The sequence below is a fragment of the Pleurodeles waltl genome, chromosome 10 (genome assembly GCF_031143425.1).
Source record: "Pleurodeles waltl isolate 20211129_DDA chromosome 10, aPleWal1.hap1.20221129, whole genome shotgun sequence".
In the NCBI taxonomy this organism is placed as follows: Eukaryota; Metazoa; Chordata; class Amphibia; order Caudata; family Salamandridae; genus Pleurodeles; species Pleurodeles waltl.
The window spans coordinates 31,240,151-31,264,872 of NC_090449.1; the positions used below are offsets into that span (position 1 = coordinate 31,240,151).

Here is a 24,722-nt window from a genome sequence, read left to right on the forward strand (position 1 = left end):
TTCACACAGTGGCCGCCATTAAAAACCACAGTCCTGATACCATCCACCAATCGGAAGGTGGCAGGTTAGCCCAACCACCCCAAATGTGTGTTGAGCATGGATTTGGGCATAAAGATTGTGAATTTAAAGAAACGTCTACAGTGAAGGTGTAAACCAAATTTGTATTTAGTGTTGATGCTCCTCTGACACGTGAGCAACTTAGCGTTTTATGAATCAGGCATATTGTACTTCTGTGCACATTCCATGTCTACTCTCTGCGTGCATCCATTCGGAAGCACTGAGCATTATGGGAATCAGGTCTATTTTACTCGTGTACGAACTGTGCCATATGTAAATTAACTCCATAGAAGTGAATCTTCAGGGGAGTATAGTCTCAGGTTTGCCTCCTGATCAGGGATAGCCTCGAAACTAAAATCCGCCCTAGTAAAACTGTTCAACCTAGCCTCACACAGCAGGGGGCCACGAGTATCCTTGCAGCCCACCGGGAACATGCTAGAGACGTGGTATGGCCAGTTCAGCCCTCTGCTGATCACGGAATAATAGACTGGGTTGCGTGCAGTAGCTTGGCTTGACTCCAAAAATACAAAGTAAAATAAGAGAGATTGACCCAATTAGGAGAACTTAGGCTGATTTATGTAGTGCACTGTTTAAGTGCTGTTTAATGGTTTTAAAACATGTAATCATGAATATTTGTATTTAAAATGAAAGTAGAAAACAAAGAAGATGTATAAAAGGCTGGGTGTTAGGCGTACTGGGATGCACATTAGTGCTTGGACAAACGAGCGGTGAAGAAACAGAAAAGTGAGGAGTAGCTTACTTGAATTAACTGCAGCTACGAGTAATTACTCTGGGCCGCAATCCAGTCCATTGTTTTGTTTTGCATACTATGCACATCAGTCTTGGCGCTCTCCATCAGGTACTGTCCAGCCTGAACTGCCATGCCAAAACCCAAACTCAGACTTGTTTCAACCTAGTTAGGCTTCCTCAGTGATGTGTATCTTGATTCTAATGTCAAAGTGAGCACAGGTCCCAGGTGTGGGCATACCCGTCACACCTCAGACATCCCTCTAAGGAAAACACGAAGGTGATGGGTTGAATGCTTTTATTAATTTCAGCCAGTGGTCATTACACTGGGCCGCATTCCAGAGCACCGGGTTAATGCAAGCGGTACCCAGTTTTGGGCACAGAAGGGTATATAAGAAGAAAGAGGCAATAAAGGTAGATGGAGGATACAGGAAGAGAGGGTTGGGGACTCACTTCTCCATAGTCGTACTTCTCGTCTGTCCACATGATGAGGTTGACAAAGAACAAGATCGTCCTGACAGCAGAAAGCTGGAACACAGCAATGGTCATCCACCTCATGGACACCCTGGTAACCACAAAACATGACAACAACTGTGAGCAGAGAACGAGGATCTTACATGGGTCTTTTCTTCTCCCATCCCCTTCTCACCCAATGGCATTCTCATTTTAGGAACCTCACAGTTCACTTCAACAACCTGAGTCGATCAACCTTTAGCATCTCAATGGCATTGTTGTCCAGCTGCACCAACTCAACATCTGCACTGTGCTCCTCACCGCAACTTTCGCTCTGCCCTGGTCACGCAATAACCCTGAGCAAACTGGACAACTTCAAGGGACCCTGTAAACTTAACCAAAGAGGGCTGGTGTGAAACACTATCTAGGTCAAAATCTGGAAGAAACAATACTGATGCTTCTAAACTTTTTCACGACTTGGAGTCTCAAACTGTTTGAGCCAGGAATGCTTCAATGTACTGCTTTTATGATAAGTTTATTTTTATTTTTATATTTCCCACCTACTGACCACCTAGCCCCAAGCACAGTGCATCGATAACACATTTTTAGCATGTTATGTGGCCAATAACATTATTTTTAACAGAAATAATTTTCGAAGTTTTTGTTTTATTTATTTTTCAGTATTTTTTGCAAACTTTTGACAGCAAGGAATATAAAATCTATACAACTCATATATAGTTTCAAAAGGTGTTCTATAACTTTTTCACTATCACAACTTTACATAAATATCTCCCTCTAAGCACGTTGACTTCCACCTCATCCACTATCAAGAACTTGCAACCAGATCTGCAAAATTTGCAAATGAACTCAGTTGATAAATGCGTGGGAATTGAGTTTGGTTGGATTTTGAAATATTACAGGCTGATATTTTGCAAATGGGTATTTGTGTCATGTTGAGTTAGTTATCTGAACCTGTGTTTTTGCAGATGTGTTTGTAGTCCTAGTTTCTGTTTGAAACTCCTGCTGTAGGCTTGTAGCCCCACTATCCACTTGGAGACAACACTGTCTGGTTAACAGGTGGGTAGAAAGCAAGGGTTACCTGTTCACTGAGATGTTGGGCAGACAGCAGCAGCAACAGCAAGGGAATGGATTAGGGGCCACCTGCTCCCCCTCGAGCTGTTCCAGCATCTGGACTTTGCCCCCAAAGAAATCAGTGATGAGTGCCAGGAACTTCCATAGGGTGATGGAGTGGTATCTGCAAGGGAACACAAGATGTTAGTAAACTAGGGCAACCCAGTAACCCCTCGAGGGCTTGGATAAATATAAACCAAATAATAGAAGGCTGACAAGGACATCATTCAAACCCTAACAAATAAAATAGAAATGGATTTGATTAACAATGTTTAAGTAGGGATATCTTTTAGTACAGAGCATCAAAGTGGTCCACTCTTGCAAGAAGATAACTATACCAAGGACTGTATGAAAACTACAGGGTTTCTAAGCATTATCTTGAAGATGGTCTCACAAATTAATTCTACAAAGACCAAAACATTAACATCTTTCCAATACTTGCTTCTTTGAAGCCAGTTTGGCTCTGTCAACACACAAATAATCTTGGTATCAACGGATTCGGTCCCGGTCAAACTTTCTTCTTGTAAAAGTGAACCAACAGTACTTTTGGCCCTATCTATGGACTTATAATGGGTCAGTTTGGGGCCATTAATCTGTTGGATGCTGAAATCTATGTGGCTCCTCATTCTCTTTGTGTCTTTTGGTTGACCTTTTAAGTAAAAAACTTTGTTTGAACCTGAGTGTTGAAGTATTTCTTTATCATTTTGATGCCCAGTAGCTCTGATGCTGTGGAGGTTGGTCGGTAGTAACCTCTTTTTCTAGGTTTTCTGCTTTGTTTCTGAGGTTGGAGATGGATCAGTGGCCCTCTGAATGGTGATGTTTACATCTGAGGTAGGGTGACCTAGGTCTTTGTGGTGGGTCTGGTTTCAGGCCATGGCACTGGGATGCAATGTCCATAACTATGGGATGAGTTCTTAATTCAGTCTATCTGGGGAATGCAGGAGCTGACCTTCCCTTAATGTACCTGATGTTGTTGGTGAAGGTTGTGCCATGTTTGGTTGGTAAATGATGTCCAAAAGTAAGACAAAACTAACTTTTGACTTACTTTGAAACAAAAAAAGATGAGTAGGTTTTTTGCTAATTTTACAGAGAGTAGTGTTTTTTGCTTTTCCTGCTCTGGTTGGTAATATTTTGTGTACCTTAAACCATTTTTGAGGTTTTGTACGTGACCTTAGCAATGCAGTTTTTCTTTTTCATTTTTGGAAAATCGCTGCTTTTTATGGCTCTTAGATTGGATGTTGTCGTAATACAGCTCTATTTTTCTTCATCTGCTTTTCTATCCCCTACCCTTTCCTTTAAAGTCTGCCACTAATTCTTAAACCAACTGTTGGAGGCTATCGGTTCCAACCTTGTTTTCTGTAAGGGGGCACGAAGTAAAGTGTAATTTTATTTTAACATGAAATGCTACTCAAATTGAATTGGTGGCCAGCTGGAGTATTTGTGTTTCTAGGGTGTTTAAATGGCAAAACGTATTTCACGAATGTGTCTGACAGCAAAATTCTGAGTAGTGTGTATGCTTGCATTTGCAGGTGGTTGATGGTGTCATGTTAGCAGACAAGATTGGACAGTTGTTAGGTGATCAGACCATACATGCCAAATCCTCTCCAGATTCCCAGCTCCAAGTCACACTGTGTGACCAGTTGTGTGGGCGAGTTCATGTCCAAGTTGGCTGAACCCTAGGGTTGGTCATGTAACCACCAGGGCAGCTCTGCGAGGGAGATTATTGACTACAAATCTCAAATGCCCAAGACCTGGGCTTTTATATGAAAGATCCTGCAGTGTTTTGGCCTTAATTAGAAATGTATCCCAGAATGAAAGAGTTGTTACTGGATGTCTTGCATTTGGTCATTAGGTGTAGTGTCCAGGGGAAAGTGCAATCACCTGGGGGAGACTATGAGTGAGATCCCTTACTTCCTGTCTCTGTACAGAGAAGAGAGGGAGAACGCCGCATCAAGGCTTTCATTCCAAGATGGGCAACAAGTGACATATTTTTGCATCTCGCACTAGAGATCTGACCCACTTCTGCTCACTCAAAATTGTTGTGCAGACAACTTCTAGGTTCTACCTGAAGAAACGTCCACATGCCCAAACTGAGCAACAAGGTACCACTGCATGCCAAATCAAGCACTGGAAGCACTGGTGCACGTTATTCCCTATTGTTTATAATAGGCTGTAAAAACCATATGAAGCATTTTAAACATTTGTGGTCTGATATGAAAAGAATTAGATTTATAGTCTTAAGAAAGCGAATGATTTTTAGAAACACATTTCAGCCATGGTTATGTACACTGATGAAACATTGGACATAATGGGATAAAAGTTTGGATTTGATAGATTATAAAGGATGGATTAATTTACGTTAAAATTGAGAAGTGTTGACATTGAAGCTACCTAGCATTTTTATTTGAAGGGCTCAATTTATCCCCCATTACGGGATGGGAGTGCTGCACACCTCTAACATTACATGTCTTCCAAGGTATCTGTGCAGAGCCACCCTTTCCCTTGTAAGCAGACCCGGAGTTAGGTTTTGTCAGAATAAACCTCAGACTGCGGGTCCGAGTCACTTCTAAGCTTGGCTTGTGCGAACATGTCAATATTACAAAGGATTGCACAAGAAGCAAACTAAGGAGGCTACTATCTTGCAAATAAATTCTCCAATTTCTTACCTCTGTAGGTGGTCTGTGAAAACAGAGCGAGATAGCCCCAAACCTGTTGTCCCTTCGTGATTAGACACTGGGGAAGAAACAGCCGATGACCACTGCGTATAGCCAGCTCGCGCCTCCAATGAAATTAGCACCTCCACCTGCTCTCCATCGCGGGCCAGCAGGAACCCCTCAACCGAATATCAAGACGTGTTGCCCGCAACTGGGGTGGAGGCCCAGAGGGCCTTTGTGGATAAGGAATCATCCTCTTTAGAGGTCCCAATTAAATGTCATCTTACCCCTCAACTTAGACGCAGCAGAGGGCTCAGCCGCGTGTCCAAGCAGTTCCATGCCCTAGGCATTAGAAGAGCTCCCAAACTGGCACAATTGCATTGCAAAGTTGTACAACAAAAAATGTTCTAGCTGGAACAGCCACTGACATTCTTCCTTCAGCTGATGTACATAAACAATATTACTATTTTTTCATAACTTTTATGGTAACACACTTGTCATCGGTAGAGCAGCCTCAGAGTGTAGGTGTTTTTGTCCCCAGATCAAAGTATTCATCTTAATTCGAGCTCTGACCTTCCCAAGCTCACTTAGGTCCTGTGTCATGTACTCAGATCAATGGTACTTGCTTGAGGTTTGGTTCTTGCCTGCACCCAAGGCCCTCTAGAACTTTAAAGGGAGATGCAAGTGTGACCACACTAGCTCTAACTTGAATCATCATCACTTTGTTTCGTTTAGGCATTGTCTGTCTTGAAGCCAGCTGAGTTCTGTAGTGTAGCTCTCTGACGCTGAGGTCAGTGAAGAACACTACAGATTTTTAAAGTTTCTCAGTTGGCCTGCTCACGCATGCATTATAGATGTCAGGCAGCAGCAGCTAGTCTCTTGACTGGTAAGTGCTGTAGGGGGCAAAACTGCATCCCTGCTATGGGAATGAAATTCACGCCTGACAGGCCACAATAATCAGTTCACGGCAACTCTTCACTTCGGTGCTAAACCCATCTTTGCAGAGCTCTGTTTGTCTACCTCATCGTTGACTGGAGAATTGGCTGGCCTTCATGAGGCGCTCAAGGCGTCACTGTTTCCTAAATGAGTCACTTGGCCACATACTGAGACTGGACCAGCAAGCACAAACACTGCGGATGTGCAATGTACATACCTTTACCATTACTAATGTGTGCATCGATGAGACTCTGTCCATGAAGTGACACAGGGCGGGTTCAAAATATCTCTAAACTTGGTAATCACTTTATGATTTGATTGTTTTCACAGAAGTGGGATAGAGCATGTTTTCATTTGAGTAGGCGTGCTTTGGCAAAAAGCAGTGCTTGTCACCTTCCACAGGGGTGGGACTCAAGACCCAGTGCAACTTTCCAGAGGCAGTACTGAGCAGGGGTCTGTGGCATGTGAAAGTCAGCTATGTCCAGAGAATGTGTTCAATATCTAGCAAACACCGGTGGATTGTAAAGCAGCAAATCCTCATGTTAGCCTGGGTCTGGAACGCAACTTTCCTGGTCATGAAGTTGTTTTCATCTACTGGGTGTGATTTGGTTAAATATTTCAAAAATGAGATCAGTAATGCTAGAACAATGTTCAGAGGGGGGGATACTACCATGAAGTCATAAGGATTGTGAAAAATCCAAGCATTACACAAACAATAAGTATAGTCAACAAGCAATGCCCATACAGCAGGAAAATGTTGTTTATGGTACATAGTCGGTGGTGCATTTTGGAGCAAACTGTCACAAATATATTGCTAAAGCATGGTGTGGTAGCACACTGTCATTTACAGACAGCACATTTTCCATTAAAGTGCTGCAGAATTCGTACGCACATGCAGCTATACTGATAAAATGTTTTAGTGCACAAATGATAATGTGTGGAAATAATGATTCTGCAACTATTTATGATATGCACATCACCAAGTGCCTTGATTTGTTTTGATCCTATTAAAATCTTTTTTCCATCACACTTCAGAATTACCAAAGAACATGCTTCATTTGTGCTTTCCTAACTGCGGATATATTATCAAATACTGGTACAGTTCATTGACAGGTATTTAAAGAGTTCACTTTACAAAACCCTCCAACTCTGCAGTTAGAGTAAACCGAATGTAAACACCAATCTCCATGCTACAAAAGTAAGCAGCAGTTTGTCAGAACACACGGCCTGCCATTTGATCTCTGTTTCTGAAGGCACAGCAAATGTGACAAGATTGAATCAAAGTTTAAAGGTGTCTTCATTGCTCATTAACTTTCTGAACTCCAGCCTGGTTACTTTAAAGGTGCTGCAGCACCCCTTAAAGCCCTACTTCCACCATCTATGAATGAGATGCATAATTTGTGAGCCAGGCAAGATAAGACCTTAACATATTATTTTTCACTATTGAATTTGCAATGCAGGCTAAATAGTTAGGTGATTGTTGCCTGTGGGCAGCCTTCTGGCAGCCATTAACCTGCAGCATTGGTTTTGGGACACAAGGCGTTCTCTACTGTTTTCAAGATGGCTCGTAGCCCACATGAGCCATTTGTTCACGGGCAGAGTCAACCATGTGTAGATTTCCCTGACATTGAAGATCAGCTCCAACATCTCTGCTGGTGGGATACCCTACCATTCCCGCAAGGTAAAGATGTTTGGAAAGCCATGCTTGTGAGAGACCGCGATATCCTGTCTCAGCCTGTGACCACTGCATGCCTGAGACTAGGATATCATACCAGCCTTCTGCCTCGCTCCAGGGCCCTGTGACTAGGATGGCCAAAGAGTGAGAGGCCTCAAAGAATGGACCTCTTCATCTGAAAGCTTGTTAAATAAGACTTGTACCAATCTTCTAAAGGTATCTTGTTTTCAAGATGGCCTATGTTTTTCAAAAACAAATCAAAAGTTTGCTGTTACTACTTTACCCAATCCTAGGACTTTGTGTAAGGTTCTGAGATGCCAGCATCAGAACTAGGCGTCTGCTATATTAAGAACATTTTTCTCACAAAACTTTGAAAGGTTTTATTTTTAAAACTTGACAACATTTGTGAATGTCACAAGCTGAAAAAAATATAAGAACAGAGACACGTTTGCCACTTGGTTGCTGGCGCCGTGGCAGAAAAAAAGCAACAAACTACAGTTTTAGAGTTACACTCTTTTTACACTATTTTTTCTTTGCAAAAAACGTGTTTCACAGGTGAAGTTGGGAAACAGAAAAACTTTACCAAACTATGAGGAGCCGTTTGAAACTTTGCCCAACTCCAATCAGAAAATGCTGCTTTTGTTCCCTGGGAAGCTTTTGTAGGACATAAACATGTAAAACACAGGAGGATATAGCACAAGCACTGGTCATTAATGGTGTCTGCTCACCACATGAGCCAATTCACCTTTGAACGCCCACTCTCCTTGGCTTGCTGCTGAGAATGCTGACAGAAAACAGCCCCTTGGAGGTGATACCACTGAAGAGCACTGGACACTGGAGACGTACACCTCAGGCTCATTACACATACAGCCACTGAGTGAGCCTCAGTGTGGAATGACCCCCTTGGGGGTGATACCACTGAAGAGCACTGGACACTGGGGACATACACCTCAGGCTCCTTTCACATGCAGCCTCTGAGTGAGCCTCAGTGTGGAATGACCCCCTTGGAGGTGATACCACCAAGAGCACTGGACACTGGGGACGTACACCTCAGGCTCCTTTCACATACAGCCTCTGAGGGAGCCTCAGTGAGGGATGACCCCCTTGGAGGTGATACCACCAAGAGCACTGGACACTGGGGACGTACACCTCAGGATCCTTTCACACACAGCCTCTGAGGGAGCCTCAGTGAGGGATGACCCCCTTGGAGGTGATACCACTGAAGAGCCCTGGACACTGGGGATGTACACCTCAGGCTCCTTTCACATACAGCCTCTGAGGGAGCCTCAGTGAGGGATGACCCCCTTGGAGGTGATACCACCAAGAGCACTGGACACTGGGGACGTACACCTCAGGATCCTTTCACACACAGCCTCTGAGGGAGCCTCAGTGAGGGATGACCCCCTTGGAGGTGATACCACTGAAGAGCCCTGGACACTGGGGACGTACACCTCAGGCTCCTTTCACACACAGCCTCTGAGTGAGCCTCAGTGTGGGATGACCCCCTTGGGGTGATACCACCAAGAGCACTGGACACTGGGGACGTACACCTCAGGATCCTTTCACACACAGCCTCTGAGGGAGCCTCAGTGAGGGATGACCCCCTTGGAGGTGATACCACTGAAGAGCCCAGGACACTGGGGGCGTACACCTCAGGCTCATTACACACACAGCCTCTGAGTGAGCCTCAGTGTGGGATTACCCCCTGGGAGGTGATACCACTGAAGAGCACTGGACACTGGGGACGTAGACCTCAGGCTCCTTACACATTCAGCCTCTGAGTGAGTCTCAGTGTGGGATTACCCCCTGGGAGGTGATACCACCAAGAGCACTGGACACTGGGGACGTACACCTCAGGCTCCTTACACATACAGCCTCTGAGTGAGCCTCAGTGTGGGATGACCCTCTTGGAGGTGATACCACTGAAGAGCCCAGGACACTGGGGACGTACACCTCAGGCTCCTTTCACACACAGCCTCTGAGTGAGCCTCAGTGTGGGATGACCCCCTTGGAGGTGATACCACTGAAGAGCCCCGGACACTGGGGACGTACACCTCAGGTTCCTTTCACATACAGCCTCTGAGGGAGCCTCAGTGTGGAATGACCCCCCTGGAGGTGATACCACTGAACAGTACTGGACACTGGGGACATACACCTCAGGCTCCTTTCACATACATCCTCTGAGTGAGCCTCAGTGTGGGATGACCCCCTTGGAGGTGATACCACTGAAGAGCACTGGGGGGCGTACACCTCAGGCTCCTTTCACATACAGCCTCTAAATGAGCCTCAGTGTTGGATGACCCCCTTGGAGGTGATACCACTGAAGAGCACTGGACACTTGGGGCGTACACCTCAGGCTCCTTACACATACCGCCTCTGAGTGAGCCTCAGTGTGGGACGACCCCCTTGGAGGTGATACCACTGAAGAGCCCTGGACACTGGGGACGTACACCTCAGGCTCCTTTCACATACAGCCTCTGAGTGAGCCTCAGTGAGGGATGACCCCCTGGGAGGTGATACCAGTTAAGAGCCATAGACACTGGGGACGTACACCTCAGGCTCCTTTCACATACAGCCTCTGAGTGAGCCTCAGTGTGGGATGACCCCCTTGGAGGTGATACCACTGAAGAGCACTGGACACTGGGGGCGTACACCTCAGGCTCCTTACACATTCAGCCTCTGAGTGAGTCTCAGTGTGGGATGACCCCCTGGGAGGTGATACCACCAAGAGCACTGGACAAGGGGGACGTACACCTCAGGCTCCTTACACATACAGCCTCTGAGTGAGCCTCAGTGTGGGATGACCCTCTTGGAGGTGATACCACTGAAGTGCCCAGGACACTGGGGACGTACACCTCAGGCTCCTTTCACACACAGCCTCTGAGTGAGCCTCAGTGTGGGATGACCCCCTTGGAGGTGATACCACTGAAGAGCCCTGGACACTGGGGACATACACCTCAGGCTCCTTTCACATACAGCCTCTGAGTGAGCCTGAGTGTGGGATGACCCCCTTGGAGATGATACCACTGAACAGTACTGGACACTGGGGACATACACCTCAGGCTCCTTTCACATACAGCCTCTGAGTGAGCCTCAGTGGCTGGCTCAGGGGATGTCCCCCTTGGAGGTGATACCACTGAAGAGCCCACAACACTTAGGGCGTACACCTCAAGCTCCTTTCACATACAGCCTCTGAGTGAGCCTCACTGTGGGATGACCTGAGGACCTCATTTGACCAGCATCAGGGCAGCCATGCACTCACCAATTTTGCATTCAATCTACAGAAACATTCATAAAGTTCTGAAATACGCGCAAAGCAAGTCGAGATTCTCCACTCACATGGAAGTCACAAAGTTGCAGACGAACGATGAACGGGGAACGTACATGCCGATAATGGAGGACACACAGAAGACCTGAAAGAGACAAAGCAAAGGTTCTGGTTACCAGGAAAACTGCGTTTAAGCAGGTACCCTGTGGAGCACTGGGCTCAGTAACAGTGTACTTGCATAAATCATAGGAAGCCATGCATGTGCTACCGGCCATCATGGGGGATGGTGGACGGGAAACTGGGAGTCCATCCTGCACTTTCATAGATGTCTTAGATTTTGCCAGTTGTACGTTTCTGGTGCATTGCATGCGTTTAGATATTTTATCGATGCAGGCTGTTGACTTTGCCAAAAGTATGTTTCTGGTGAATCAAAATCCCTGCTTAGCCGTTGTTCCATTGGTCAGGTAACCTTTTTGGTGCATGTACTCTGGGGTCTGCACTGATCATCAACGTAAAGATGCTGAGGCCCAGATTTACAAGAACGTGGTGCATCTGTCCCAATGCACCACTTTTCCTGCGTGGGCCCTGCCCCACCCAACGACACAATGGTGGTCATTTCCACAATAGCATCATAATTGTCACTATTGTGGCGCTTTGCAGCATTAGCACCATAAATTATGGAGCTAGTGCAGCAAAGCTCTAGGGAGGCCCTTAAATTACTATAGGCCCATCAATTTAATGCCTGCCCTGTGAAGCGCGCGAAAAATGATGAAAAAAATGATGCATTGAAATCTTGTAGATTTCACTGCGCCATTTTTCTGGGCCTCCTAACTGGGGAATGCCCCCTTACATACATTATACCTGGGGCAGCCATAATGTGGCACAAGGTGTTACAAAGTGGCGCAATGCAAGCATTGCGTCTTTTTGTAATTGTGTCAGTTTGTAAATATGGCGCTGGGGAATGGCCTCCTTAACGCCACATTAGCGTAAAAAAGATGACGCTAGTGTGGCACAAGGGCCTTGTACATCTGGCCCTGAATGTCTTAGCCGACAGCTCTGAGCAGTATGCCTAGTGATACTGGGTAACTCTGGAAGGTGTCAGTGGATAACAAGATAACCCCCTCAGGGATCAGGAATGGAGCAAACTGGTTTGAGTCAACCCCTTACTTCGAAATAGACTTATAATGGTGGTCAACAGGGGGTGTATTAGGGCTTTGTGTGCAGGAGGCTTCCGTGGAAGGATAAACAATGACCCCCAGATATGGCAAGGGCTCTTACCGGGTAGACTCCAAGTATCCAGAGGTAGAGGCAGGTCCGTCGGGAGGAACGCAGCTTCCGGAAGAAGAAGCCCATCTCTTCCATGAAGAGGGCGAGCTGGATGAGGGCGACCACCGCCGGGATGAGGAAGATCCAGAGCTCATTTTTTATTACTGTGGAGTATCAAGCATAGAATAAAAAGAGCTTAAGCATAGGATGAGAGAGACTCAAATATCCCTGGAAACCCAAACAACCAACTCATAGGCTTAGAAAGCCTTCTTACACCACCTGGGAAAATGGAGATTTAAATAACCTTCTCAATGCATGAGACAGCCTTCAAATACTCTCTGAGGCAGTGAACAACAATAAAATAGGACAAAAGAACCTCCAAACACCATCAGAAAAATTACCAACCATCACATAGTATGAGAGGACCTTCAAGTTGCAAATGGAAACGTAAAGAACCATCTCATAGGATGGAATAGCATTTAGAGAACCTCTGGGAATGTAAACAATCATCTTGTAGGATGAAATAGCATTTAGGGAGCCTCTGGAAATGTAAACAACCATCACATAGGATGAAAGAGGATTGGGATAGCACCTGGGAATGTAAACAACAACATAATAAGGTGGGAGAGCCTTCCAACACCATCTGAGAAAGTAAACAATGGATGAAAGAACAATCACCCACCACCTAGGAATGTAAAGAACCATCACATGGGATGAAAACGTCTTTAAACACATCCTTCGCTTGGGATGAAATAGTACATAAAAAACATAAAAAAAACATCACATAGGATGAAGGAGAATTCAGATACCATCTGGATCGGAAAACAACCTTCTCGTAGAATGAAAGTCTTCAGATAGCACCTGGGAACGTAAACAACCATCTTATAGGATGAGTGGGCCTTTGAAGAGCACCTAGAAACGTAAACAACAATTTCACAGGCTAACCTGGCGTTCAAGTAGCACCAGGAAATTTAAACAACCATCTCATAGGACACTGCCTTCAGACAGAAGCTGAAAAAGTAAACAACCATGTTGTAAGGTGAGACAGCCTTCAAAAAACCATCTGAGAAAGTAAACAACGGAGGAAAGAACCTTCAATACCCACCTGGGAAAGTAAAGAACCATGACATAGGATGATAGAGCCTTCAAACACCACCATCACGTGGGGTATGAGGGCTTTCAAGTAGAACCTGGAAAAGTAAACAACCATCTCAGCAACTACAAGGGTTCTCTTCAGCAACATAGAGGAAAGTAAGTGCACACATCACCTCTACCCAGATGAATGAACCAATTCTTGTACCTAGTCCAGATAAATGCATGCACAGATAATGCAAACATCGTATGCATCCAACATTCACATCCTATGCATTCAACATACACGTCTTGTGCATCCAACATACATGTCCTATGCATCCAACACACAAATCCCATGCATCCAACACACACGTCCAATGCAACCAACACAAATGTCCTATCCATCCAACATACACATCCTATGCATCTAACACACATGTCCTATGCATCCAACACACACGTCCTATGCATCCAACACATTTAACGGCCTAATTGGTTCTCAGCATCAAACACTTCTAGAAACTCATGGAAATGACCACATTGACTATTATTTTACTATCCAGATGTATAAAACCTAATCAGGATCACTGTCCACAAATCAGTGATACATATATCCAAATGCATATAACATTCTAGTGACCTAATCTGGATTACTCTGCACAGACAGATGGTACCTGCAGTGGTGTAATTCAAAATGGTTGTGTCCGCTTGATGAATAAGGTGAGGGGCCCATGAGACTCCTATACTTCACAGATTTTCATAAGTGTTAGGCTGCATGAGTGACCCCCTGAAGAGTGGGAACCCATATGTGCCACAATGGATTCAGGGCCCTACAACATACACCTGATTACATGCATCTAGACACAATAAACATTTGCAGCACTATGTTCAGGAAGGCAATTCACTCGTAGGGTACATTCCACATTCTAAAAGACTCCTAGCAACTGAATGTGGATTGCCATGTGCAGACAGATGATACATGCATCCAGACAAATCAAACACTTGCAGCAGTCTGTCCATGATGCCATGCACACATAAAATGCACTCTACAGTCTAGAACACTTCTAGCAACCTAGCTGGAGTCACCTTGTGCATAGACAATGCAGTTATACTCTGATGCATCAAACGCTTGCAGCACTTAGCACAGTGCTGCCATTTTTAGAGAACGTATTAGGACAGTGCGCTATAGATTAATTGTCGTCAGTAAATGTCCAGGAGTCCTTGCTGCAAGCTGGCCAAACAGCGCCAACTCTTTCTGCAAAACTCAGGTTGCTACTCGTTTACTTTCAGGCCACCATCTCTGCCTAGAGGATGATATTGGTGGCCGTCTGCTGGCCTTATATTTTATATTTCAATGCACCTTTTCATACAAATGACCATAACATCGTCATTCCATTTTGAAAGACAGACAAGGGCGTAGCTTAATCAGTAAGATTTGGAGGAGTGAATCTCAAATTTACCAACTAAAATAGCAGTGGGCCACAGGGTGGATGGGTGAGGTGACCAGTGTTCAGGGTGGACCGTCCCCAGGTGGAGCAGGGTCAGTGCTGATTTGCTTGAGTGGGCCTCTGCACCAAATTTAGAGTTTGTCAGACAAAGTACTCTGCCCACCAAATTCGATGTCCACCGGTCCTATTTTGAGTCTTACCCAACTTTGAGTGAATTTCTCTTTCGATGTCAAACTTCCTCCAGCGGCCCAATGGAGTTGGAGCCGTCAGAGATAAGCCATCTGACAGTCTGCTCTATTTAGAGTGGATGCTTGGATGGTTTCTTTTTAAGTGTTCATCACCAACAGGTATATTCTGCCGGCGAGGAACTGTTAAAAAAGAAAAAAATGAACCCCCACACCATTGGAGAAATCTCCCATAGTTTTGGGGGTCATTCATTTTTGAGTTTTCAAAACAAACTCTTACTGTATGTAGGAGTTTGTTTTTGACAAATTAAAAAACTTTGGAAAAAGTTTGATGGCTGACCGTCATGTTTGATGGAGATGTCTGTTACATTTTTCCTACATGCACAGGAACCGTGATGACAGTGCTTCCTGAGAATGTATAGATATGTCTACTGGGCCAGCGGACATCTCTAAATTTGGCAGGTGGAAGAAAGACAGGAGGGCAGAAGTAAAGTCCTCCACTACTCTGTGTGCCAAATCCTGAATCAGGCCATCTGTCTGTAGAAGCACAGTGGGCAAACAACGACTGGTTTGAATGCTTTCCTTAGTGATTGCTAGTGATTAGACTATTAGCAAGCATTAGTTCCATCACCTCTTGGGTGTCTGATTGCCAGTAGTATGCCTGGGGCAGCCATTCAAGCCTGCTACTGCCAATGTTTGTGAATTCCAAAAGATATTAAACTTGCATCAATTCAAGGAGTGCTTATGTGGGTGAAGATGTACTACTTTTTTAGAAAATTTGTCACTGTATATAAGTTCTTGATCCAAAAAATGAACAAGTTAAAACCTTTTAGTGAAATAAGGACATGAGAAAAACCAACACAGACATAGTAGACCCGCGTCAGGGCCCCAGACACAACAACCAAACCAATAATGCATTTATTTAGGGGTTGTCACACCCCAAACACTCCCCTGAAGATAGGATGGGCTTTGCTGGGAGGAATCTGGACAAATTTGCTGTCTTTATGGGAATTTGCTTTCAGTGCCCAGAATTAAGTTATTTCAGACATGTTTCATGACTGCACCTGTGTTCTTTAGTTTGCATCCGCAGTCACTGGGAGACATCATTGACCGGCTGCACGTTTCCATGCACCAGTATGCAGATGATACGGGACTGCCTGAGTCTCAAACTTTCAAGATGGAATTACTTCTCATGAAAGGTATGAGTTATGTTTAACAATCAAGCTTGGGCCACAGGAGCTGGCTTTTGAAGAAGTTCTGCTTTCACTGGCTATTCCTGTGAAATGTTATTGCGGGGTCACTCTCCCCTGGGCCTCACTGGGTCCGATCACACGATCAACAGATTCATGTCACCAACTCAAGCTCCATCTTTCAAAGCTATTTAAACCTTATATTGTCCAAGATTTTGTCACCACTGCAGATCAAGTTGTGGTTTTGTCGTGTGTGGGCTCTTGGAATGGAGTGACTGTTGGAACTGCGATGTCCTCTCTTACACCCCTATAAGATGTGTTTCATACTGCAATTTATCCGATATCAAAAGCGAGGGGATCTGATCATTGCACCTCTATTTTCAAGGAGGGATATTCACTCCATTCAAAAGAAGGCATATCTGATATGTAAGGCACTCCAATTCAGTAAATCTTTGTATATATGGAGGAGATGGTGAGCGTTTTGGGTGCAGTGACATCCAGCACCATTAGGGTATTGCTTATGTTAAAAAAATCCAAAATACTTGAAATACTCTTTTTTTGGAATGATCCTCAATCTCCTAGAATACATTATGGTAATTTTCCAAACTATTCCAAGATTGCTGGAATTTAGAAGTAAACTAACAACATTTTTTCTTGCTGAAATGTGCATACTGATTTTTGTTGTTTTTTACAATTTGTTTTAGTAAAATGAATGAATAACTTTATTGATCGTTATTTAAACATGTCAGCATATAAAATAAACATAACAATTTGAACAATCATTTACATAAATGAAAAAAAGATATTTTCCTCAGTTGAAGTTCCTCATGAAGTTGCTTGATGACACCCTAGCTTGAGTCATACAGATACTGGAGTTGATCATTTATAGTTGTTTCTTATGGCCACTTAATAGGCAGCCTTAAGAGCAGATAAAGCAGAGGCTGATGGTCACCCTGCATGATGAAGAACTGGGACTAGAAACTTCTTACATTTGGTTAAATAGGCCAGTTGACAGCACATAATGATTTTGGGGCCTTATTATGAGGCTGGCGGTCCGAAGACCTGGCTGTGGCAGTCCAACCACCACATTACCAGGCAGACCCACCAATCTACCTGTCCCCGCCAGGATCAGTGATCTCGATGGGCTGACGCTGGTCCTAGTTGTAAACAGCCAGGGCGGCTTTGAACTCAGCGCCACCCTGCTGATTTCAACCTTGTTCTCCGCCAGCCTGTTCATGGCAGTCTGACCAATGGGGCGGACAGGGAAGGGGTCCCCCTGCCCAACATCTTTGAAATGCGCACTGTCTTCTGTGCATACAGTGTGCATTTCAAGGGTGCTCGTCCACCCCGCATGCGGCAGCATTGCGCCGGCTCAGTTATGAGCCGAGAACAATGCTGCTGCACCTTTCCCACTGGGCTGATGGGCGGGGACCGTGGTTCTCACCCGTCAGCCCAGTGGGAAAGTTGTAATAGGGCCGGTGTGGAGACCGCCACCTCAACAGTGGTCTTCTCACCATGGGTCTGGCGGTCGGGTTTTCCGAATGCCAAACTCGTAATCAGCCCCCTTTGTGTCCACACCAACAGAAATAGCAGGAAGAATTTTGTCTCTTGTATTTCCACAATTGTGAAAGTTCTTCCAGATTGAATAAATCAAAATGGAGACCAAGGTAGTGTATTTTCAGATCACATGGTATGGCAAGCTAATGGAAGGCCTGAGGTTGAAATGGCATGTGTCTTGGTAGAACTGAACTACAGTGCCACCTTTTGTCAAAGCTAGCTATATCATTTGTTGTTGATCTGTGGCTGATGTGTTGTTTCAGGATTTTGTGGAGCACTGGTGAGAGAGATCTTGGTCCCAAGGTAGGTGCACATTGAGCTGTGATAACAAGGAGGTTACTTCCGTGTGCCAGGGCGTTGCATTTGTATGTATTGATGGAGGTGTCAAATTCTTGCCAGAGGGCATTTCAGTGGTCTTTACCCAGTTTTAAGCCAGGAGCATGACAGTGCTTTGGACTAGAGGCCGTTCCTCTGGCTTGAATTCCAAGCAGGTTTGCTCCTGGCCCATTGACTGTGGCAGTCGGAGGAGAGATCTGTAGAGAGTGCACTTTGTTTTGTTCCGCCAGGTGTTAAGTTGCCCCAGGAAGGTGTCCAGACCATAGGTAAGTGTTGGAGGCAATTTGCACTTAACACTTGTAAGAGTGGAGTTATTAACGCATTTCACTCTTAATACTTGTAAGAGTGGAATGATTAACGGCCCTGCAAGGTTTTTGGATAATTTCTGGAATGCACATTTTAGGGGAGGGATCTTATTGTCCAAGTATAGGAGATGCACATTTTCCAATCCTTTTGGCCTCAAATATAACCCCAAGGTATTTAAATATTACATTGCAGCCCTTTGTAATTCCTTGCTGCGCAGTTTCCATTCATGACTGGCATCCGGGCGACATGCAAAGGTAAGTACTTTCGGCTTGTCACAGTTGATTCATAACTTGATGATGCAGCAATATTCACCTACGGGTTAATTGTATGTTTTTGACCAATGCCAGCGTGATCCAGCACAACTGTATTGTCTGCGTGTTGCATATTGGGCAGAAGGTTGCTCTTTTGTTTCAGGACTGTCTGGTTTCTGGGGTTCGTTAAAGCTGGTCCTACGTTGGTGATGTATTCATTAAAAACAAGGGGGTCGATGCACAGCTTTACTTTAGGCCCTTCGTGATGCAGATCTTGTCTGTTGGTTTTGTATTGGCGCCTAATTTAACCTGTATCCAGCTGTTTGCGTACAGTTATAGCCTGCATAAGAGTTGTGGGAACGTGCCAGCTGGCCAGTTATTTCTACCATAGGATCCTTTCTATGTTACCATAACATACTATCTTGAAGTCAATGAAGCAGGAAAGTTGGCTTCAATTTTAGTTCTATGAATTAATAATGGTAGAGCTACGATGTTATAAATTGACCCACAGCCAGGCATGAAACCAGCCTGGAACTAATACACTACCTTCTGCGCAGCAGCCTGGCACGCAAGTCTTCTAGTAATGCGCTAGTGTAATATTTTGAATCTACGTCAAGAAAAGCAATCAATGTATAGATGGCTAGACCTTACTTGCCATCCTCCTTTAGTATGAGTGGTAGGATTGAGCCTTGCCAGGATTCTGGGATGATACTGTTGGTGGAGCTGCTGGTCAAGGAGCCTGGCCAACAACTTGGGTGGAATTTAAAAATGGCTGCCAGTAGGCCATCGAGACCTGGGGCAAAGCCCTTTCTGCTGCTTTTATGATTGCAGATACTTTTTCAGAGTGATCCTTCTCAGAGGCGGAGATTGTTGTCCTTGAGATGCAAGCCTTTTGCTTCGGGCACTTGATAATCCAGTGGAGAGAGTAATAAACTGGTTTGGTCAGAGGCCTCGCCTTTTAAGTATAAAGATCTGTCATAGGTGGTCTACCCGAAAGAATTCACATTGTTTGCAGCAAGGCTTCCCTTGAACCATCTTTGTTTCATAGTTTTTTCCTTTACATTTTTTTTCTATGTATTTATTTACTTATTCGTTATTTTTACTGCTCACAAAGTAAACTATACCATATCTAGGTGTCAATAATCAGAATCAAAGGGGGCACACTGCCATCAGGATGACAGTTTAGTGAAAAAGCCCAGATTCCAATATTTTGCACTCTGATCTCTCTAGGTAATTGTCAGCATTAGATAAAATAAAATGTTGAAGGCAAAAACATGTATCGGGACATTTCTAGCAGTGTAATCTCAATCACCACATACGGAGGTGTGTGGTACCCGATTGGGATCATCCCCAAGCATCCAACCCAACCTGGTGGAGCGCCCGCCAAATTCCTAGCTGTGCCAAAGACCTGGGCAGGATTCAGCAAGACGCACATGCCTACGAATGCTGCAACTTCCAAAGTACTTCCAACCCTCCACAACTCCACTCAAAGCGCTGAGTCAGGTTGTTGCATCAATGGCACGGTGTAGCTTCGGTGGTAAGTACAGGCAAAGTATGCCAGCATAGAAGATCTTGGGGTGAATGTGGGAGTGCTTTTGTTGACACACATGTATTGATGGTGGCATTTGAGCTGGAGAGGGGCATCATATGATGGACGAATGGGGCAATCTGAGGCTAAATCAGCTCTACGAAGACAAATTAAGAGCCACTAACACCTCATTGTCACAAAAGAAATCAGATAACAGCTCACACAGAGCTCAACCTTATCCAATGTAGCAGCTAAAACACAGCACCCCAACAAAGTAACAGAAATCAGAATGGCACACAAGTCATCATTGGAGAACACAACCATCTACAGGCACAAATCATTAGTGGAGTACACAACCATCTACAGGCACAAATCATTAGTGGAGAACACAACCATCTACAGGCACAAACCATCAGTGGAGAACACAACTAAGTACAGGAACAGCAAGTTTGTCCCAACCACAAGCAAACAGCGGTATTTGGAAAAACAAGGATTACAGACACATGGTTACCTGCTTGAACCCAATGGATGTCATATGTGGACACTATGGATGCACAATTTGGACACAAAAAGTGTCATTTTTTAAAACTGCCACTGACTTATTGGTCCCACTTGATCTTAATTTCAAGTCCTAAACATGTCCATTCCAAGCCCTTCCCACTGAAGCGGATTCTTCAGGGTCAATTTTTAATATAGATGGAGGACTGAACACAGAAAGAAGGAAAAGTAACAAGCTCATGGATTGTGGCAAAGGAAAAGGAAGTCTGGCAACTACATAAGAGGAAAAAAAAACAGAAAAAACAAAAAGAATTAAAAAAGAACCACAGGGACAGATGTGCACATTTACAATCACATGAACACTCCTCATTAGAGAATATCACTGAAAATAGTTACATTTCATTTATGATGGACTGGGGCTTGCCTGGCTTTAAAATGGCAGCAGACTACACCCACTGCGGCTCAACACTAAGACGCTGCAGCCAGTGGAGTTTTGGTTTGGACACGTTGGAGCACACATATTAGCAGCGTAGCAAGGCTTAACTGGTGGATGTAGTGTGAGTGTGCATGGTAGAAACCGGTGTAGTCTAGCTGCATGGAAGCTATAATACTTTTAATGTTATTTCACATGTATATACTGGGCTGTGGCCAGGATGTAGGTTGGTCTTGTATCGTTGAAACCATGCTCAAATTGGTTGTAAGCCAGACCTTTCATGTGTGCCTGGAAGACTATGTGGATCGGACATAATGGGATTTAGATATCGGCAGACAAGATATCCATCACTGTTGTGACTGAGTGACCCCTCCAACAATATCGAGATCAGGCCCTACGTGGTTAGAGAGTCTCTTCTGAGGGAAGTGTTTGGTGCTGTACCTTAGGTTCTACGGGGTGCTTCGAAACATGAAGCCTGATGCCGCACCAAGGCGTCAACGTGTCAAGATCAGTGTGAAGGAGGCAAGTGAGTGCATATAAAGCTGCCAGTATCCAGTCCGCGGTGTACGTCACCACGCAGTCCTTGAGAGTATAATGCTACTTGGTCAGATGTACCAGCCGCAGAGGCACCGAACAAGGAAAGAGAAGGCGATGGCAAGCTCCGCCTTTCCTCCGTACACAACTGCGAGCTCTAAACCTGAGGTAATGCTGTAGAAGGGCAAGCGGCAGAGGCTCAGAAAAGGGTCCCATCAAGCAGATGGGAACCACTGTCCCTGCAAGCCAGAAAAGGAGAATGGAGGAGGGCTAGGGCACCACATGGGATACCAACACAGGCAGATCCATGAAAAACCAGATCCATGAAAAACCAGTCTGCAAAAACATAGTTTGCTTAGAGTACACAATATACTGACTTCTCAACCTTGCATAAATAGCTCCCTACAAAAATCGCCAACTTGTATTTATTACTAAACACAGCCAAAGTCACTGTCCACACATTTAGGACTGGGTTGATTTTCTCTTCTAACACCAGCCCTGACACATTAGGACGCAGGTGGTTGATAATAGCCTTTGGTGTCGGTGAAAATTTGTGCAGGAAGATATTTTTGTAAAACCGAGATTTTGGTGGTCTCGGTTTTGAAGTCTGTGGTCTGTGAAAGATGATTTTTCTGTCTCTGTTTTCACCAGTGCCAAGCCAAGGCTGAGATCCAGGTCCTACCTGGCCTTCACTAATAAATGCTAAGAATTCGGCAATCACGGTGCTGTAGTTCCCACCAGAAACCAGAATGAGTCTGGGGGTTTCCACAGACACCAGGGTCCCTCCAAATCGCACTTGTGCAGTCTGATTCTTCCTGCCCAAAGCCACTGAGCGCCTGCTGGACCACACTCTTTCTTCTCTCCTTCTGCAGGGCCAAGCAGGCCCCTTCCCTGCTGCAGCAGGCTGGCATCTAGGCGCCTCAGGACAGGTACCCAGCTCCTCCAGCAGGAAAACCAACTTCAGGTGATGCCCCTTCCTGCAGAATGTGAAGACTGGTCCCTCAGTTTCATATATCCCCCAGATATGTCTGCCTGGGGTTGAACAGGCCCCCCCTGGAGGGTTGGGGCACCTGTGCATTGCAAAGGCTGCAGGGGCCTGTATTACGCCCCTGTCCTCCCATCAGGTGGACAGGCCGCCAGGCAGATGTCCGCCCTGGTTGGACATCAGTCCTTGGAGTACTCCACCAGTTACTCTTTCCTTGGCCATAAAGTCCGTGGAACTGGAACAAAGTGAGGTGGTTTGGGTCCCGCGTTTGTACACAACTTCTAGACAGGGGGTTAGTTCCACAGTCACAAGCTGTAGACGCGCTTGGGGTGGTTCTTCTTTCAAGTGCGCTGTCCAGGCTGATCTCCAGACACAACCCTTAGGTAGAGGGAGGCTCCTAACAGCAGGTGCCCAGGAGCCCCTTCATCCTACACACCCACAACTGAGACACCAAAGAGGTGCGAGGTTTGGGCACCTGGCTGCCATCAGCCCAATGAAAGGAGTGACTGGGAAAAGACAAAGGGCGGCTTCCCCCATCCTTCTTTAAAAGTCATCAGTAGAACATTTGCTGTAACCACTGACTGGATCCTGCTTCACAGCATCCTCCGAAGATACCCAACAAAAGGTTTGCAATGTGGAGTCTGTAATGCACTTATCTAGTACCAAGAAACATTCAGACACCACTCGAGTTGTGGTAAACAAAGGTTATAAAACCTCCTCAATAACAAGTTTCACAACTCTCTTAGAAAATACCATTTGTATTTATTACACGTTTATTATCCTTCAATAAATATTATCTTCATTTCACCTCACTTGCTGCTGCAAATTATGTTTATACTTTTGTTGCATCTGCATGCACTGTTTAAAAATCTCTCTTATTGGACATATATTATTCCTTCTTATTTTCTTTCTTCCTCTTGGGTCTTTATTTCATTTTCTTGTCTATGTTTTCATAGTTCTCCTTTCCTTTGTAGTTCCCCTTTTAGTAAAAGCTAGGGGTTCTCTTAACCAGGATATTTCAGTTTTATAACCCTAGGTTACATGATACACTAGTGTGTTATTACCTTGCATGATGCCTGAGTGTGCCTTTACACACTGCAGGGGTACTCCAATGTGTCCTTCTCTTTCAGCCCCTTGCTGTCACAGTTATTCAGCTCTCTTCCAGGGGCAGAAGCTCTCACTCACCAGTGACCCCCAAAACGAGGTCTGGGGCTCCTTGGAATGAAAGGAGGTGGCATCTTCTCCCTCTAGACATAGGTTGACTCCGCCCATTAGTCTTCACCCCCAGCTGTGCCCTGGGTATGCAGGAATATGAATGAGAAAAGATGCTGGTTTTGTGCTGCATACTGCTTGTCCACACTGATGGTCACTGAGCACAGAATGCTCCCCTGTTAGGTGCTGATCACAGATTGTGTGCCGCTCAGTCACTGTGCCACATAATGTGTCCTCCTCAGTCACAGTGCCACGGAATTCCTGTCCCACAGTCACTATGCCACGGAACGCTTGTCCACCTGGCACTAAGTTCACGGAATGCTTGCCCACCAGATACAGTGCCACGAAATCCATGTTCTGCAAGTACTGTGCCAAGGAATGCTTGTCCACCAGGTACAGTGCCACAGAATGCTTGTTCGCCAGATATTGTGCCAAACGATACTTGTCCAGCAGGCACTGTGCCAAGGAATGCTTGTCTGGCAGGTAGAGTACCAAAGAATGCTTGTTCACAAGTACTTTGCCAAGGAATATTTGTCCACCAGGTACTGTTTCATCAGAATGCCTGTTCATCAGGTACTGTGCCAAGGAACGCTTGTCCTCCATGTACAGTGCCACGGAGCGCTTGTCCACCAGGTACTGTGCCATCAGAATGCCTGTTCACCATGCATTGTGCCACGGAATGCATGTTCACTAGGTACCTTGCCACAGAATGCATGGTCGCCAGGTATTGTGCCATGGAATGTATATTCACCAGGTACTGTGCCAAGGAATTCGTGCCCACCAGGTACAGTGCCAGGGAAAGCTTGATCGTGAAGTACTGTGCCACAGAATGCTTGGTTACCACTTTGTGTGCCACAGAATGCTTGTCTGCCAGGTACAGTGCCACGGAACACTGTCCGCCAGGTAATGTACCAAGGAATGCTTCTTCGCAGGTAGTGTTCCACGGAATCCCTGCCTACAAGATACTGTGCCATGGAATGCTTGCTCACCAAGTTGTG

At 45.2% G+C, this 24,722-nt stretch overlaps 1 protein-coding gene across 2 annotated transcripts in view; it reads right to left on the reverse strand.

Moving 5' to 3' along the window:
* Positions 1-24,722, reverse strand: part of LOC138260977 (organic solute transporter subunit alpha-like) — an 83,659-nt gene that overhangs the window by 15,070 nt on the left and 43,867 nt on the right. For both annotated transcript variants that reach the window (XM_069209545.1, XM_069209544.1), the window contains exons 2-5: positions 12,200-12,351; positions 10,993-11,066; positions 2,357-2,512; positions 1,258-1,369 (exon numbers count right to left, since the gene is read on the reverse strand). In XM_069209545.1, the coding sequence (XP_069065646.1) occupies positions 1,258-1,369; positions 2,357-2,512; positions 10,993-11,066; positions 12,200-12,351 (494 nt within the window). The remainder of the gene's footprint in view (positions 1-1,257; positions 1,370-2,356; positions 2,513-10,992; positions 11,067-12,199; positions 12,352-24,722) is intronic.